Source organism: Colletotrichum higginsianum, chromosome 5, assembly GCF_001672515.1.
Source record: "Colletotrichum higginsianum IMI 349063 chromosome 5, whole genome shotgun sequence".
Taxonomy (NCBI): domain Eukaryota; kingdom Fungi; phylum Ascomycota; class Sordariomycetes; order Glomerellales; family Glomerellaceae; genus Colletotrichum; species Colletotrichum higginsianum.
The window spans coordinates 3,744,846-3,759,012 of record NC_030958.1 but is presented as its reverse complement, the minus strand read 5'-3'; the positions used below and the strand labels follow the sequence as shown (position 1 = coordinate 3,759,012).

At 57.7% G+C, this 14,167-nt stretch overlaps 6 protein-coding genes across 6 annotated transcripts; 3 read left to right on the top strand and 3 right to left on the bottom strand.

Annotated features, from left to right (window-relative positions):
• Positions 1-332: 332 nt before the first annotated feature.
• Positions 333-701, bottom strand: CH63R_08005 (uncharacterized protein; the record flags this gene model as incomplete). Its single annotated transcript, XM_018302979.1, has 1 exon — positions 333-701. The coding sequence occupies one exon, from the start codon at positions 699-701 to the stop codon at positions 333-335; it is 369 nt and encodes a 122-aa protein (XP_018157757.1).
• Positions 702-2,685: 1,984 nt separating this feature from the next.
• CH63R_08004 (Short-chain dehydrogenase) lies at positions 2,686-3,432 on the top strand (the record flags this gene model as incomplete). Its single annotated transcript, XM_018302978.1, has 1 exon — positions 2,686-3,432. The coding sequence occupies one exon, from the start codon at positions 2,686-2,688 to the stop codon at positions 3,430-3,432; it is 747 nt and encodes a 248-aa protein (XP_018157756.1).
• Positions 3,433-4,832: 1,400 nt separating this feature from the next.
• On the top strand, positions 4,833-5,513 carry CH63R_08003 (Duf636 domain-containing protein; the record flags this gene model as incomplete). The annotated part of the gene is made up of 1 exon (XM_018302977.1): positions 4,833-5,513. One exon carries the CDS (start codon positions 4,833-4,835, stop codon positions 5,511-5,513), a length of 681 nt encoding a protein of 226 aa, XP_018157755.1.
• Positions 5,514-6,459: 946 nt separating this feature from the next.
• CH63R_08002 (Aliphatic nitrilase) lies at positions 6,460-7,575 on the top strand (the record flags this gene model as incomplete). Its single annotated transcript, XM_018302976.1, has 2 exons — positions 6,460-7,072; positions 7,181-7,575. 2 exons carry the CDS (start codon positions 6,460-6,462, stop codon positions 7,573-7,575), a joined length of 1,008 nt encoding a protein of 335 aa, XP_018157754.1.
• A 281-nt stretch (positions 7,576-7,856) lies between these two features.
• Positions 7,857-10,418, bottom strand: CH63R_08001 (Fungal specific transcription factor domain-containing protein; the record flags this gene model as incomplete). The annotated part of the gene is made up of 4 exons (XM_018302975.1): positions 7,857-8,472; positions 8,496-8,945; positions 9,075-10,301; positions 10,387-10,418. The coding sequence occupies 4 exons, from the start codon at positions 10,416-10,418 to the stop codon at positions 7,857-7,859; spliced, it is 2,325 nt and encodes a 774-aa protein (XP_018157753.1).
• Positions 10,419-12,194: 1,776 nt separating this feature from the next.
• Positions 12,195-13,262, bottom strand: CH63R_08000 (Pyrimidine 5'-nucleotidase; the record flags this gene model as incomplete). Its single annotated transcript, XM_018302974.1, has 4 exons — positions 12,195-12,370; positions 12,501-12,962; positions 13,088-13,116; positions 13,201-13,262. The coding sequence occupies 4 exons, from the start codon at positions 13,260-13,262 to the stop codon at positions 12,195-12,197; spliced, it is 729 nt and encodes a 242-aa protein (XP_018157752.1).
• Between the last annotated feature and the right edge of the window lie 905 nt (positions 13,263-14,167).

Sequence of the window (14,167 nt, the reverse complement as noted above, 5' to 3'; positions counted from 1 at the left end):
TGATAGAAAAGAGAGTTCTGTTGTGTAGCAGTTGTGTCTGGATAGGAGTTTGCAACTATACACTATCTTTGCTTAGTCTGAATTCAAGCTACCACTTGTACATTTAGAAGACTCCAGAGAGTATAAAATACTTATAGTAGTTAACCTTACGTTTAACTATATATATGGTAATAAAATCCGAGTAGTTTGAATCTTTTAGTACGGGTTTATTACTTTGAGCAATATCTTTCTCGTTTATGATTCAATCCAAGCCTGCCTCAAATCACCAGTGTAATCTTCAATCACACCTAGATCTAGACTGGGCCGAACCAAATGTAACCAACTCTGACCTCTCATTGCCTCAAACAACTGCCTACATCGCGATTCAGCACCCACTTCTGGAAGTCCTCCTCTCGTACTGACACAAACGCCCTCTGGTGGCTCTTCTGCGCGCATGCCCACAGCGTCTCCAAGGGCACCACCACGTTGCCTTGGTCCGGCCGCCGCACCACGTAGAAGTTGTTGACCAGCTGTTGCAGCCGCACGCGCACATGGCCTGGGTATGCTGCTCCATCTTGCTCTTGGGCCGTGTCCTGACCCTCTTGTTTGTCGTCGTCGTCGTCGTGATACTCCGGATCAACAGCCCACACCCACATGTCATCACAGACATTTCCCTCTTTCGACCCGTTCAGCACCGAGTGCACGAAATCCCGGTCCACCATCAGAAAGACATTCTGAAGGATCCCCTCAGGCAGTGCTTCACCACGAACCGTTTGGAAGTCCCTCCGCAGCCGCTCAAACAACCCGCGTTTGTGCTTGTCGGTGGTCGCCCCTGCAGGCCACCCAATTTGATGCAACGCCCAATTCCCAGTCTGCACATTCCTCGCCACAGAGCGGGTGAGGGCCGGCCGAGGAGGAGCAAAAGGTAAGAAGGGGAGATGGTCACGTCGTCGCCGGAGAGTACGGCGGACTCGAACTGGGGGAAACGGGCAATGAGGTTGGAGGGTTGGTCCAGGCCGAGTTGAACACGAGTGAAGGAGGGAATGAGTTGTTCCATTTAGGTGAGGCGTTTGACTTTATGAAGGTGAGGGTGAGTGTGAGGTTGGGGTGAGAGATTAATCAAAAATAGGTAATAAAATTCTACTTCAGCAATAGAGCAAATTGCCTCTAGATATACTTTGCAATGTAGCCTACATTTTGTTTAGAAATGTAGGATACTACGCATATTTCTACAAAGCATTAGGCACTTGTTCACACATTATTCTTAGTTTTAGATGTTTCTATTAAGAATTATCTGTCTTGTAAATGTTTTAGAATGTGTAAGATGATTCTGCTGGTTTCTAAGCTAGGGGAATAATCTGGTTTGCTGTCGCAACTATCAGATCAAGATACATCTTGATCACAGCCCTGATGGTCTAGCGGTATGATTCTCCCTTAGGGTTGCGAATAGCTTCACATGGGTACACGCGCACAGACCACCCCACCTCCCTCCAACCAAAAGCGCGAACCGGCAGTCTATGGTGAACCGGCAGTCTATGGTGAACCGGCAGTCTATGGTGAGGGCCCAGGTTCGAATCCTGGTTAGGGCCCATCCTTTTGCCGCTTGAAGCTAGGCGAGATGTCTCCTTTTTGGAGGCCGACTGGCAGCAAAGGCTCCAGCAAAGGCTCCAGCAACGACGCGGACTCTGGTGACGGATGTTTGGGCGACAAGAGCGGGGGCAACCCGGATTGGACGAAAACAACAGCAACAAAGATCTAAGCAGGGATTACTTACACACAACCTTAAGTGACGGGGAGTTAAGGAAATTCTGACTGGCAGCGACAAGAGCTTTGTTGACGAGGTTTAGGGCTCCTCCAGAGACGCAAGGAACGAGGGTTTAAACCGTAAACACTAGTAACATAAACTCCAGCGATGTGGATGGACACTTAACGATTCGGACCTTAGAGGCGAGAAACTTGGCGGATAGCTTCCCTTTTCTAGTTTCAAGGTCTTGTTGTGCTTTCTGGCTATGTATGACTTGTATGACTTGCGGTAGAATGCGGTTGGCTCTTCCTCTGGATTGCAGTTGGCAATCCAAAGTTGGCATCGAAACTATCACTAAAAAGTCAGGCAAAAGAGACCGGCCGGCGGGAATGAACAAGCAAAGACATCTGTGGCCTCTGTTTCAGCCTCTTGTCAGCTCGTTATGCCTCCAAACTCAGAGCATGCTAGTAATCAAGAAATACCTGCACCTTTAGAACGACGAGCCTTTCTGTTCCAGAGCGTGCCGAATGCTTCCGTGCATTGGGATTGGCGGAAACGTTGTTTTCGTCTCAACCTTCAGACTCCCGCACGCTGTCCCGGGCTTTTTCTTCCCGTTTTGACAATGGCCGGCGATTTGCGTTTGTGGACTGACCCTCCCGCAATCCCGGCTGTGGACGCGGCTCTTCAAAGGCCAGTGGCCATGGGTCATTTACGTCAACGGCAGAGTTTCTGCATTGATGGGGTGTGATATGCTCCTCGGCGGCTCTGCTCAATAACCAGGGCAGTCCCCCCCCCCGCCGGCTTTCTCTCTGCCTCTTCAGACTCTTCAGCCGCTGCAGCCTCTCGGGTCTCACTCCATCTCTCTTACCCTGGACTGATTCGTTTTGGACCGCCGAGGTATCACCAACACGTCCTAGCTAAACTTTGATACGAACATCCATTGAAGTCGGCAAAGCGTCAACATGTCCAAAGAGTCTGCAGATCCAACAGTCGCCCTGGTCACCGGGGCCAACCAGGGCATCGGATACGAGATCGTTAAGCGTCTGGCCTCAGAACACCCCGACTACCACGTTTACATGGCGGGAAGACGGCCGGATGCCATCAAACAGGCCACGGCGGAGCTGCAAGCAGCAGGACTCAACAACGTCGAGCCCCTGTTGCTCGACATCACGTCCGACGACAGCATAGCGTCCGCCGTGGAGGCGGTCCGGGCCAAGTTCGGCCACCTCGACGTCCTCGTCAACAACGCCGCCATCATGGAGGGCAACCCCGGCGACCCGATCCGGAAAAGGCTCGCGACCGTGTACGACACCAACGTGTTCGGCTCCATCGCCGTCACCGAGGCCTTCATGCCCCTCCTCCGGAGCTCCGCCAAGACGCGCCGCGTCGTCTTCGTCAGCTCCGGCATCGGCAGCCTCACCGTCCGGGCGGACCCGGAGCCCAAGATACACATCATGGACCTGATGGAGTACGGCTCGAGCAAGGCGGCGCTCAACCACGCGGCCATGACCTTTGCCTCGCGGTTCCGGGGCGACAGCGCGTGGAAGTTCAACATCTGCTGCCCGGGCCACTGCGCGACCAACATGAACGGCTACGACGGCCCCGACGAGGCGTCGCTCGGGTCCATCGAGGCCGTCAAGCTGGCGACGTTGGGGCCCGACGGGGTGAACGCGTCCTTCTCCAACAGGCATGGGCCGCTGCCATGGTGAGCAAGTGGGAGTTAGCATGACGAAGAAGAAGAAGTAGCCGAAAGCGGCATAATGCATTTGTCTTGGATGAACCCAGGCTCTTCAACTCTTGTAATAGTGACTTTGGTATTAAAGGCATGGAACGAATCGTGGATTTCTGTTGACATCTTCCCCCAAAGCTTCAAATCTCGTCGTCTTCGCCATGTTAAGGGGCAGCTTTTTGCAGATTCGAAAAGGGCAGGCTGCCTGATCCGTACGGTCGCCCGGTGAAGCTATTGTATTCGTAATCAACGTCGCGATACTGATGGCTTGTCGCCAGTGGCACCAAACCGAACCCTGTCTTCATTGTGATTGAGTTTGTAGTTCTAGACGACTGTGTCTTCTTCAGTCGAGATACTTCCTTCAGGTCACCGAGCCGTTCAGGTTCTGTATGGTCAGCAACACGCCCTGCTCCCTATTAGAGATGTATGAACTGGCGACGGTTCAGGATATATGGAGGTCAGAGGGGGCTTCTACCGTACGCACCGACTAATCTCGGCCTCTTGGTATTGGCCTCTTGCCTCCAGGATCCCCTCCGTCTGGCACTCCGTGTCTTTAGAAACTTCTGTCCTCGTTTACGGCACTGCTTATTCTTACCAATACTTTTGGCCGAAGCCTCCGGCCCTCTAGCCTACCAAACGTCTCGGACGAAAACTACGGGATCTTCTACACAATCAGAAGCTACTCTGGCTTGACCCTACGCCCGTTGGGGATGGAAACCCTCAGAGAGGATAAAAATATCTTCCCTGACAAGAACAGAGCCACCGCTTGATATCTACGTCCTGTCTCCGCTGGAGTATTCGACCGTATTCTGATCTACCGTGTCATCGCCGCCTGTGGCCTGCGCCTACGGAGTTCTTTGTCAGCTGCTTGGGGTTCATCGTTGGCCTCCCTGTTGATGGCAGCGCTTGTCTCTCCTCCCGCTGGGGCCTTCGCAGCAAGACCGTAGTGATGTTCCATGTATCTCTTATGACTCTCTCATCTGTTGAAATACCCCGTCTCCGGCTTTCATGCCAACTTGTTAGTTGATGCCTGCTTCGGTGTGTGTCTCAACCTCCGCTGAATAAGGGGCGCTTCAGTGGCGTAAGCGACACATTTTGCTTCCGAGACTTCATGCAGGCAGACAGGGGGGTGGACTTTGACAAAAGTCAGTTATTGGACGACGGGTTCGTCCATCATCTTTCATGTTGCGCAAAGGGCGCGGCAGGTTTCCCCGCTTCGTGATTTTGACTGTCAAATCTTCAAACAACGAGACCTCGTCAACGGTTCCGCGGGGGCGTTGCCCTCTTCTCAACGAAGCTTGATACAAGAGCCGCAATCTCTTGGCAAAGAAGATATACAGCATTCATTCAGCAAGGGAGAGAAAGAGAGTCTGCCCGACGATGGAAGCCCCCCCAGCCAGACGACCGTACAAGGGCTCGTGCCACTGCGGCGAGACGCAATACATCGTCTTCCTGACGTTCCCGCATACCCTCCCGCCACCGCGGCCACCGAAGGAGGTGGCGCCTCGGGCGCATCAGGAGTTCTACCGGTGCAACTGCACGACCTGCCAGAAGGCCGGGTTCTTCCACATGCGCCTCGCCTCGTCGCCGGACGACTTCCTGCTGCTGAAGCCCCTCGACCCGTACGGGGACCTCGGCGACTACACGGTCTACCAGAAGGACCTGCACTTCCTCTTCTGCAGGGGTTGCGGGATGAGGTGCTTCATCCTGATGGGCCAGGGCGAGGTGGAGGAGGTGGACTTGGAGGCGATGGGAGTCGAAAGCGGCGGGGGTGACGCGGCGAAGGACGGGGCCAAGGACGGGGCCAAGGACGGGGCGCAGGGCGGAGAAGGACGCCCGACCAAGGTCTGGAGGCCCAAGAGGGACGGCTGGAAGGAGGGCAAGAAATTCGGGAGCTACCTGAGCGTCAACGGATACTCGGTCGACGCCGGCCAGGAGGGCTTCGACCTGCGCGAGATTACGGAGAACAAGTGGGTTGGCTATCTCGACTGGCTGGAGCTGCACTCGGAGGGGTCTCAGGGCATCCGATTCGATCGGCCCTGGGAGGGCGGAGCTTACTGACGCTTTGCTTGGATGGCCAGGCCGACTTTTGAAGATCGGGGACTGAACGTGTTGAAGTGGAGTTGCGTATGTTCAAACTGGGTATATTCATGATGATGCAGGGGGGGGGGATCTCGGGATCTGAACAAACCCCCCCCTGTTTGCTCTCCTCCTGTGATGTGCGCAACCGGGGCCCCGGCCGTATCACGGAGTTGGTCTACGTCGTGTTTGTGTATTTGGTAAAATAAACGTCGGCTGATAGCGTCGATATGGGGAGATTATGAAGACGGCACTTGTTGCACTAATCATTGCGTTTATTGGCTCTCTCTGCCGGGTCTTGACTCTCTTGTGTCTTGAGACACGGGTCTAAAGAGACGGGTCGACCAAGTATCGTTGCGGAGGTTTGTAGTCCGCGTCCGGGGGAGAGGTGCCGCGGCGTCCCCGGAGGCTGGGCAGAGAGAGGCATGTCTTCAACAACAACCCCCTCCCCTAGCATCAACCGGCCCCGTGAAACGGAATCTTCAACAGCAAAACCGGCATGGGAGACTAGCATATCATTTTACCCCGCATTCTCCCTTATCAGTTGGACCGAAGCTGCTCTGCATGAACAGGACGAACCTGGATGGGGACCCCCCCTCTTGGCGTTATCTTGGTTGGGAACTACCTTGTATCACTGCGCATTGGACATAGGCCGACAGACAGGCCGACAACAAGCAGGGGGGCCTTGCAGGAATTATTATATAAATACTGGGAGGAGGTTGAAGGGGAGGGAGGAGAGGAGAGGGGAAATCGACCGATATCAGATGAGCCAGAATCTTGTATTGAACCTGCAGAGACTCTCATCTTATCTCCTCGCCTGTCTCGGGTTTCAAAACTCTGTTCTTCATCACTTTGATCTTTGGTCTTTTTCACCTCCCCCCACAACCAAATACCTCGTCCAGTAACTGTGTAAGCTGTGTAGGTAGACATGTCACCCCGGAGCGTCAAGGTGGCCGTCACCCAGGCGGAGCCCGCGTGGATCGACCTGCCGGCCGCCGTCGAGAAGACGTGCGCCCTCATCGCCGAGGCGGCGTCCAACGGCGCGCAGCTGATCGCGTTCCCCGAGTGCTGGATCCCCGGATACCCGCTGTGGATCTGGAGCCGGCTCATCGACTTCGACCTCAACGTCCGCTACATGCAGAACTCGCTGCGGCTCGACTCGCCCGAGATGGCGGCCATCCGGGCGTGCGCGAGGGCCAACAACGTGGCCGTCTCGCTCGGCTTCTCCGAGAACGACAACAACTCGCTCTTCATCGCGCAGGCGCTCATCGGGCAGGACGGGGAGCTCAAGGTGCACCGCCGCAAGATGAAGCCGACGCACATGGAGCGCACCGTCTTCGGCGACGCGTCGGGCCACTGCCTGAAGAGCGTGGGCGACCTGTCCTTCGCCCGCGTCGGCTCCCTGGCGTGCTGGGAGCACATTCAGCCGCTGCTCAAGTACAACACCATCGCGCAGAGGGAGGACATCCACGTGGCGGCGTGGCCGAGCGTCACGCCGCATTCCGGCGACGGTCCGGATATGTGGTCGATGAGCGCGGAAGGTTGGCGACCTTTTTTTCTTTTTGATATTCTGAAATTCCGAAATTCCGAAATCCCGACCAACACAACACGCGCCGCCGTGTTATACGCTAACCATGATGTATGTACAGGCTGCCAAACGCTCTCTCGGACGTACGCCATCGAGGCCAGCGCCTTCGTCCTCCACAGCACGGCCTTGATATCCCAACGGGGCGTCGACACGCACAACAGCTCCGGCGGCGCCATCATGTGCGCCCCCGGCGGCGGCACCTCGGCCGTCTTCGGCCCGGACGGCCGGCGGCTGACGGAGCCCGTGGACGAGACGACCGAGGCCATCATCTACGCCGACCTCGACATGGACGCCATCCACCGGGCCAAAATGTTTGCCGACTGCACGGGTCACTACAGCAGGCCGGACCTGCTGCGGCTCGTCGCCGACAGGGAGATCAAGGTGCCGGTGGGGCCGGAGGGGGAGGTTGCAAAGGAGTCGAGGGATAGGGAGGAGGAGGTGGTTCTGGGGCTTTGAGTGGTTATGTGTGCATGGTGAGCGGTGGGAGAGGCATATGTCAAGATATACCGGATAACTCGATGATTCTCCAGATCGGATAGTGACGCTAGTCTTATTTTCTCATGATTCACGTACTCGGCGATCTGATGAGTGACTACAACGACTACAAAACAACTAATAAGCTAGTTTTCCAATGTGGTATTTGGGCAAAAAGAATCACAAAAACTCCATCCCTTGTTTCCAGGAACACGCGCCCCCCCCCCCCCCCCTTTTTTCTTTTCTCAATATTCCCCTTCTCCTCACAGCCCGTTGTTGCTGTTGTTGGTTGATAGCCAGTTGAAGTTGTCGCAGTCCGTCAGACCCTGGAACGCCTGGAGGAAGTCGATGGCGCCGCCGACGGCGTTGGCACGTTCTCCGCCCAAGGCGGACATGTCGAGGCCCCCCATCGCCGCAAAGGACTCGACGCCCAGCGCGCCGAGGTCCATGGCCGGCGCGTCTACCGCGTTCCCCCCGGCCGCGTACCCGTCCCATTCGTACTCGAGCTGGACCTGGTCAACAGCCCCCTGATCCAGCCCGAGGACCCCTCCCGCCGCCGCCGCTGCTCCACTCCGTCTCATGGCCTCCACGCCGTAGTCGTCCTGGGCCTCCGGCGCCATCGCTGCTGCTGCTGCTGCTGCTGGTGCCGGTGGCGCCGGTGGTGGTTCGACCTGGTAGCTGAACTCCAGCGGCAGCGCCCTCACGACGCCCCAGCGCTGGGCCAGCACGCGGATGATCTTGATGCTCTTGATGGCGCGGACGGGCCAGGGCGTCTGCAGCTCGCGCAGGAGCTCGAGGCACTGGCGGAGCCAGTAGGTGCTCTGGTGGCGCAGGGCGGGCGTCCAGCTCGTGGCGTTCATGAGGTGGACGATGGCGGCGCTGAGGAGGTGGTGGATGAGGACCGGGTTCGGCGGCGTGTCGAAGCCGTGGGCGCGGCGGTAGGTGCGCGCGAGGCGGGAGGTCGCGGTGGCGGCGGCGGTGAGGGAGCGGAGGACGAGGAGCATGAACTCGGAGTTTTGAGGGTGATGATGATGATGCTGTTGGTGTCGTTGTTGGTGTTACCGTTGTTGATGTTACCGTTGATGTTACTGTTACTACTACTGCCGCTGCTGCTGCCCCCCGCCGGCGGTGTCTGGGAGATGGCGGCAAAGATGCGCAGGAAGGGCGGCATCGTGATGAGGATCGTCATCTGGTACGCGAGGTGGAACTGCAGGACGGGCTTGGGCGTCGAGTCGCCCGAGAGATGGAGGCGGTCGTCGCGGGAGCGGAAGAAGGTGCTGAGGGCGTCCTGGCTCGCGACGAGCACCCGGACCTGCTGCGGGATCGGTAGGGATTCAAAGGTCGTCGAGAAGCTGTTGAGGAGGAGAAGATGTATGGGTTAGTCGGAGGTGGAATATTACTGATTCGAAGGAGGGGGGAGGGGGGGAGAAAAGGAGCAAGGTAGAGTCCATGTCCACCGAGATATCCCGGGCGAGACTTACACCTGGTCCATGTACTGGTCCTGGAGATACCACAGCCTACACTGCCAGGCGAACGAGACCTGGGCCAGGTCGGCCGTCGAGCTCTCGAAGGTGGTGTCGAAGCTGGGCACGTTGACGCGGCGCCAGGGCAGCGCGCAGTTGCGGCCGAGGATGGAGATGGCGGTGCGGTCGATGATGTAGAACATCCAGAACGTGCGGACCTCCTGCTCCGTGGCCTCGAGCTGCCGCGCCGTGCACTCGTCGAGGGCCAGCACGTGCAGCCGCAGGTGGACGCACATGCCGGCGGCCATGGAGATGAACATCCAGCCAAAGTGGTCGCGGCCCAGCGCGAGCGAGCGCCACGACATCATCGAGAGGCCCTGGATGACCCGGACCGTCGGGTTCTGCCGGCAGCACGTCAGCACGAGGCCCTCGGCGAACTCGGCGAAGGCGTCGCCGACGACCCGGGCGTCGGGCCGGGACGAGAAGGCCGTGCCCGTGGCGATGATGGCGCTGTGCAAGAAGGCCTCGTCCGGCGCCTGGTAGGGGTACCCGGGCAGGAAGTCGGCCGTCGTGGTGTACGGCGTGAACTGGTGCTCGCGGTTGATGTTGGCCAGGAACAGGTCCGCCATCTCGTGCACGAGGCCCTGCTGGCGGCAGTACGCGAGGATCTGCTCCGGCGGCGTGACCACCGCCGCCCGGTGGTGCGCCGGGGGCGGCTGCGACGGCGCCGGCGCCGGCGCCGGCGCCGGCTGTTGGAGGACCGGGTCGACCGAGTAGCGGGACCCCGTCTTCGGGTCGTCGATGATGGTCACGCCGTCGCCGACGTTGGTCCGCCAGAGCATCACGCACAGCTCCTCCATGGCCGCTTGGGATCTCTCCTGTGTCGTCGTCGTCGTCGTCGTCGTCGCCGTCATCGCCCCGGGGCCCTTGCCGGTGGCGACACGGCCGTCTCCGAGGGAGAAGACGTTGTTGGCGGCGGTGGTCGCAGTGGTGTTGGTGTGGTTGCCGCTGACAAAGTTCTCTTCTTCTGCTTCTTCTTCTTCATCTTCTTCATCTACGGCATCACCTCCGGCGACATCTTCCCCGAGACCGGCATCGGGCTCTACTGACCGAGACGCTCGGTCACTCAGAGACAGCGCCGCCGGCGACGGCTCGCTCTCGGCACCTTGCTTTTCCAGGGCCAAGAGCAGAGACTGGACCTGTGCCTCGAGGGCCCTGACGTAGTCTTCGTCCCAGTACTTCCGCCTGGGGGGGGGAAGATAAGATGACCGTCGTTAGTCAAAAGTACTATAATCTAGCTAGCTAGCTGCCGGGAGTGGGATGATGACACACTTCCTGGGGCGTTGCTCGGTGTAGACGCATTCCCTATTCTGCCGGCTGCACAACGAGCATGCAGGGCGAGCCGCGTCGCACTGCCGACGAGAACACCGGTTAGCCAGCCACACGTGGAGTATGACGGGGAACAGGAACGTTAAACAGGAACAGGAACAGGCAACGGGAACGGGAATCGGGAACCGGGACTAAGCAGTAGCCCAGGAGCCCGGTAGCCCCAGCCCCCGTCCCCGTCCCCGTCTCCCCGTCTCCCCGTCTCCCCGTCTCCCCATGGGGTTTAGAGGTAGGTATGTCGGTAGGTAGTCGAGCCGTCAACAGCCTGCAGGCCCAGTGGGGGGGACCTTACTTTTCGCTTCCCCGCCCTGCATCGGTCACACGCGAAGCTTGTCTGTTTCTGGGACATGGCGTGCCTGGGGCCCTGGGAGCATGGAGAGGGGGTTAGGGGCACGATGATTCCAAGGTAAGAGTGCCGAGTCGTCCTTTTCGGCGAGGCGCAGCGGGTAAAGCTGGCTGACGTGTGCCGCGTCAGGGTCCTCGACTGGGGGGCAGGGGGGGATGGGGGGCCCCTTTCATCGGCTGCTGAGCGAATACCGCTCGCTGCAGGCGAACGAAAAGAGACTTGAGTGAGTGAGAGACACGGTGGGGGAGGGGAAGGGGGAGGGGGGCGAGTGGAAAGAGGTCCCGAGGGCCCGGGAGTGGTTGTGGCCGTAGCCGTGGCCGTCGTCGTCGTCGTGGTCGATACTATACACGCCGGAAGTGGGTAGCGATGAACGGGGGGCCTTACAGATACTGTCGTCGTCGTCGCCGTCGTCGTCGTCGTAGACGGGGGAAAGGTGAGAGAGGGAGGGGGGGAGGTTGTCGGTCTCGATCTGCGGGGTGGAGACCTCCGCAGGATAAGGGCCGAGCGGAGATGGTTTGTGTGGCACGTCCCGAGGACGGCGTCGGCGAGAGACGATAGATGGGATGGGATGGGATATGAGGTGAGGTGAGGTGAGATGAGATGAGGGGGTTCCAAGACATGTCTGGCTGGAAGGGGGGCGGCCTGACAAACCCTGATATGCCATGTGGCTGAAAGGCGGCGGACGTCGGAATATTTTCCGGCGCGCGCACACTATTATCGTAATCAACTACTGTACAGACGAGAAGCAGTCCGTTTTATTCTACCCGGCCTGTGTGGCTTTGGGTCTATTGCGAGGGCCACGGTATCAAGGTTCTTCTGTTTGATTGTGTACTATGGTATTGCGAGTCATTCATTACAACAGACTAAAGCACAAGCACGAGCTAAAAACTATGCGTTGACAGGGCCTATGAATGAGCCCGGGGCAGACCTCAAAGAGGGACCGTTGCCGTCTGAAGGGTCTTGAATAAGTAATGACATGAAGTCGTTGCAATTTCTACAGGCTCTTCGCTACTTGGAGTATCCTGCCGTTCGACAACATAATGACATCTTACAGGACACAGGACAACTGCACGCGAACTGGTGCTGGTCAAGTACAAGAGCCTGGTGCTTTCAAGGAATGGAATGGGGGGGGGGAAGAAAAGAAAGAAACCAAAAAGAGAGAGATAAGGTGGTTCTGACCTCGCACGAAAGGCCCTTTTCTACGGACGATCCTTGCTTGCAAAACCCTCACCCCCCGTCTATACTCATGCCGTCTTACGTCTAGTTTCTAGCGGTGCGCTGATGCTATCTTGTAACGATCAAACATCCGTCTCGACGCTCGCCCGGCCCCTGTGTCGACCATCCATATGCCGCTTCCATACCCTCGGTGAACCCAGCCTGCTACCTTTTTTTTTTCCGTCCGGGTTTCAAGCCTCGGCGTTGGTCGATTTGAAAAACTGCGGATACACGTCGCGCAGCTCCCGCAGGTGGCGGATCTGGAACTGCGATGCCTTGCTCTCGGGCACAGGCAGCCCGTCCTCCACCAGGTGCGCCGCCGTCCAGCCCAGTTCCGCGGCGCTCTTGCAGTTGTCGTACGAGTCGTCTGATGGCGATGGGAAAGGAGAACGCAGAGACATTAGCCGACTGGCCTCGCGAAGAAAGTGTAAAAAAGATGGAAAGAAAATTGAGAAATTGAGAAGACCACAGCTCCCCCGGACTGACCGGAAACTCACCGACAAAGAAACAGTCCTCGGCCCTCTCGACGCCCGCCTCGTCCATGGCCTTGCGGAACATCTCGGGCGCCGGCTTGCACACGAACGGGTACTGCGCGTAGTCGCAGTACGTGAGGCCCTCGAACAGGTCGTCGACGCCCAGCAGCCGCACGACGCGGCGGCCGTGGTTGACGTAGGCGTTGGTGAACAGCCGGACCCGCACCTTGCTCCGGTCGAGGTCCTCCAGCAGCCGGCGCAGCTCGGGGTCGGGCCGCAGGATCCCCTCCAGCGGCAGGGCGTCGTCCACCTTTGCGTTGTAGTCGAGCGGGTCGATGCGGTGGTGGCGGACGAGCCCCTCGATGGCGAGCCCGTAGCTCTTGTAGTACTCCCTCGTCAGCCTCGCCGCCTCGTCCTCGGGCAGCGAGAGGTGCGTCACGAAGTACTGGTCGATGAGCTTGGCCATGAGATCGTGGATCTTGTGGCCTTGTGAGGGGGTTTTTGGGGTGTGAGTGAGTCTCTTTTGAATCTAATCCAACATCCCCCATCCCCTCCTCCCGGGGGGGGGGGGATGAGAGGCTGAGGCTGCTAGCTGGTTGGTGGTGACTCACTCCTTGAGTAGAGGCAATTGTCAATATCGCTGTGGCAAGGTTAGCAGGGTGATTGATCGGTGAAGAATTCCCCGGTTTCCTGCCAGACAGGACCAGACGCCTCCACAACTCACAAGAAGAGAACAGGTTTGCCGGCTGTGGCGCCCTGGGGTAATCCGTTCTCCATGGCGGTCATTCTGTGCAAACGTTGCGGCCGTCTTGAGTTTGTCAAAAGGAGCGCCAGATAAACAACGCAGGTTTTGTACGAGTCAAGCTGAGAGAGGTGGGTTTTTGGTTTCCTCCGTAGTTTTAGAACACTTCGGCATCTTGGAGACAGACGAGACGACTGTAGGGGAGGATCCCCGTCCAGCCGATTAGGGTTAGCGTTGTCGCGGCCCATGAATCATTGACTGGAGCAGGGAATCAACCCAACCCACTGCAGTTATCGGCGTGCGTTACGGTCAACATTTGATGTCAATGTTTCAGCATTTCAGCTCGAATGAGGGTTTCTCAATACTTCTCTTATAAAGACAATGGCCCAAAACTACAGTCTGATCTCAGGGTATTTTGTTAATCTGTCTCCGGCAAGCTGCTTGAGACAGATGCCTGGTGTGGGAAGAAGCATCCAGCCCAGGTATCGCCAACACACCCTGCTTTCGATGCAGCACAATTGTGACGAACAAAGAAACTGTGGACACTAAAGGCTCTTCAGTTTGATAGCCTTCTGTATGGTGGTGTCTTGGTCTATTCAGCTCACTTGCATGCATATCAGCCAATGATTAACATGGTCTGAGACTGCAGCCTTACAGGATTGTATCTGAAGGTTCCTGGGCAGAGACACTATATCGAGCCTCTTCTAATCCAGTTACCACTGACCGCGTACTGGGCGAGTTGTATCAAGCACCTCTGTCACCTCTCCGAGCCAACCAAGCTGCCGGTTTTTTACACTGACTTATATGCCAGTACGACACGAGTTTTTGACACGGCTGCTGGTGACCGGGTTGAACTCGAAGGGGACTGTGTTGACAATGTGTGATGTCCCAGAACCTACTCGTGAATGTGACGGACATCGTGGGCTGCACCAACAGTGAGATCGGGGAG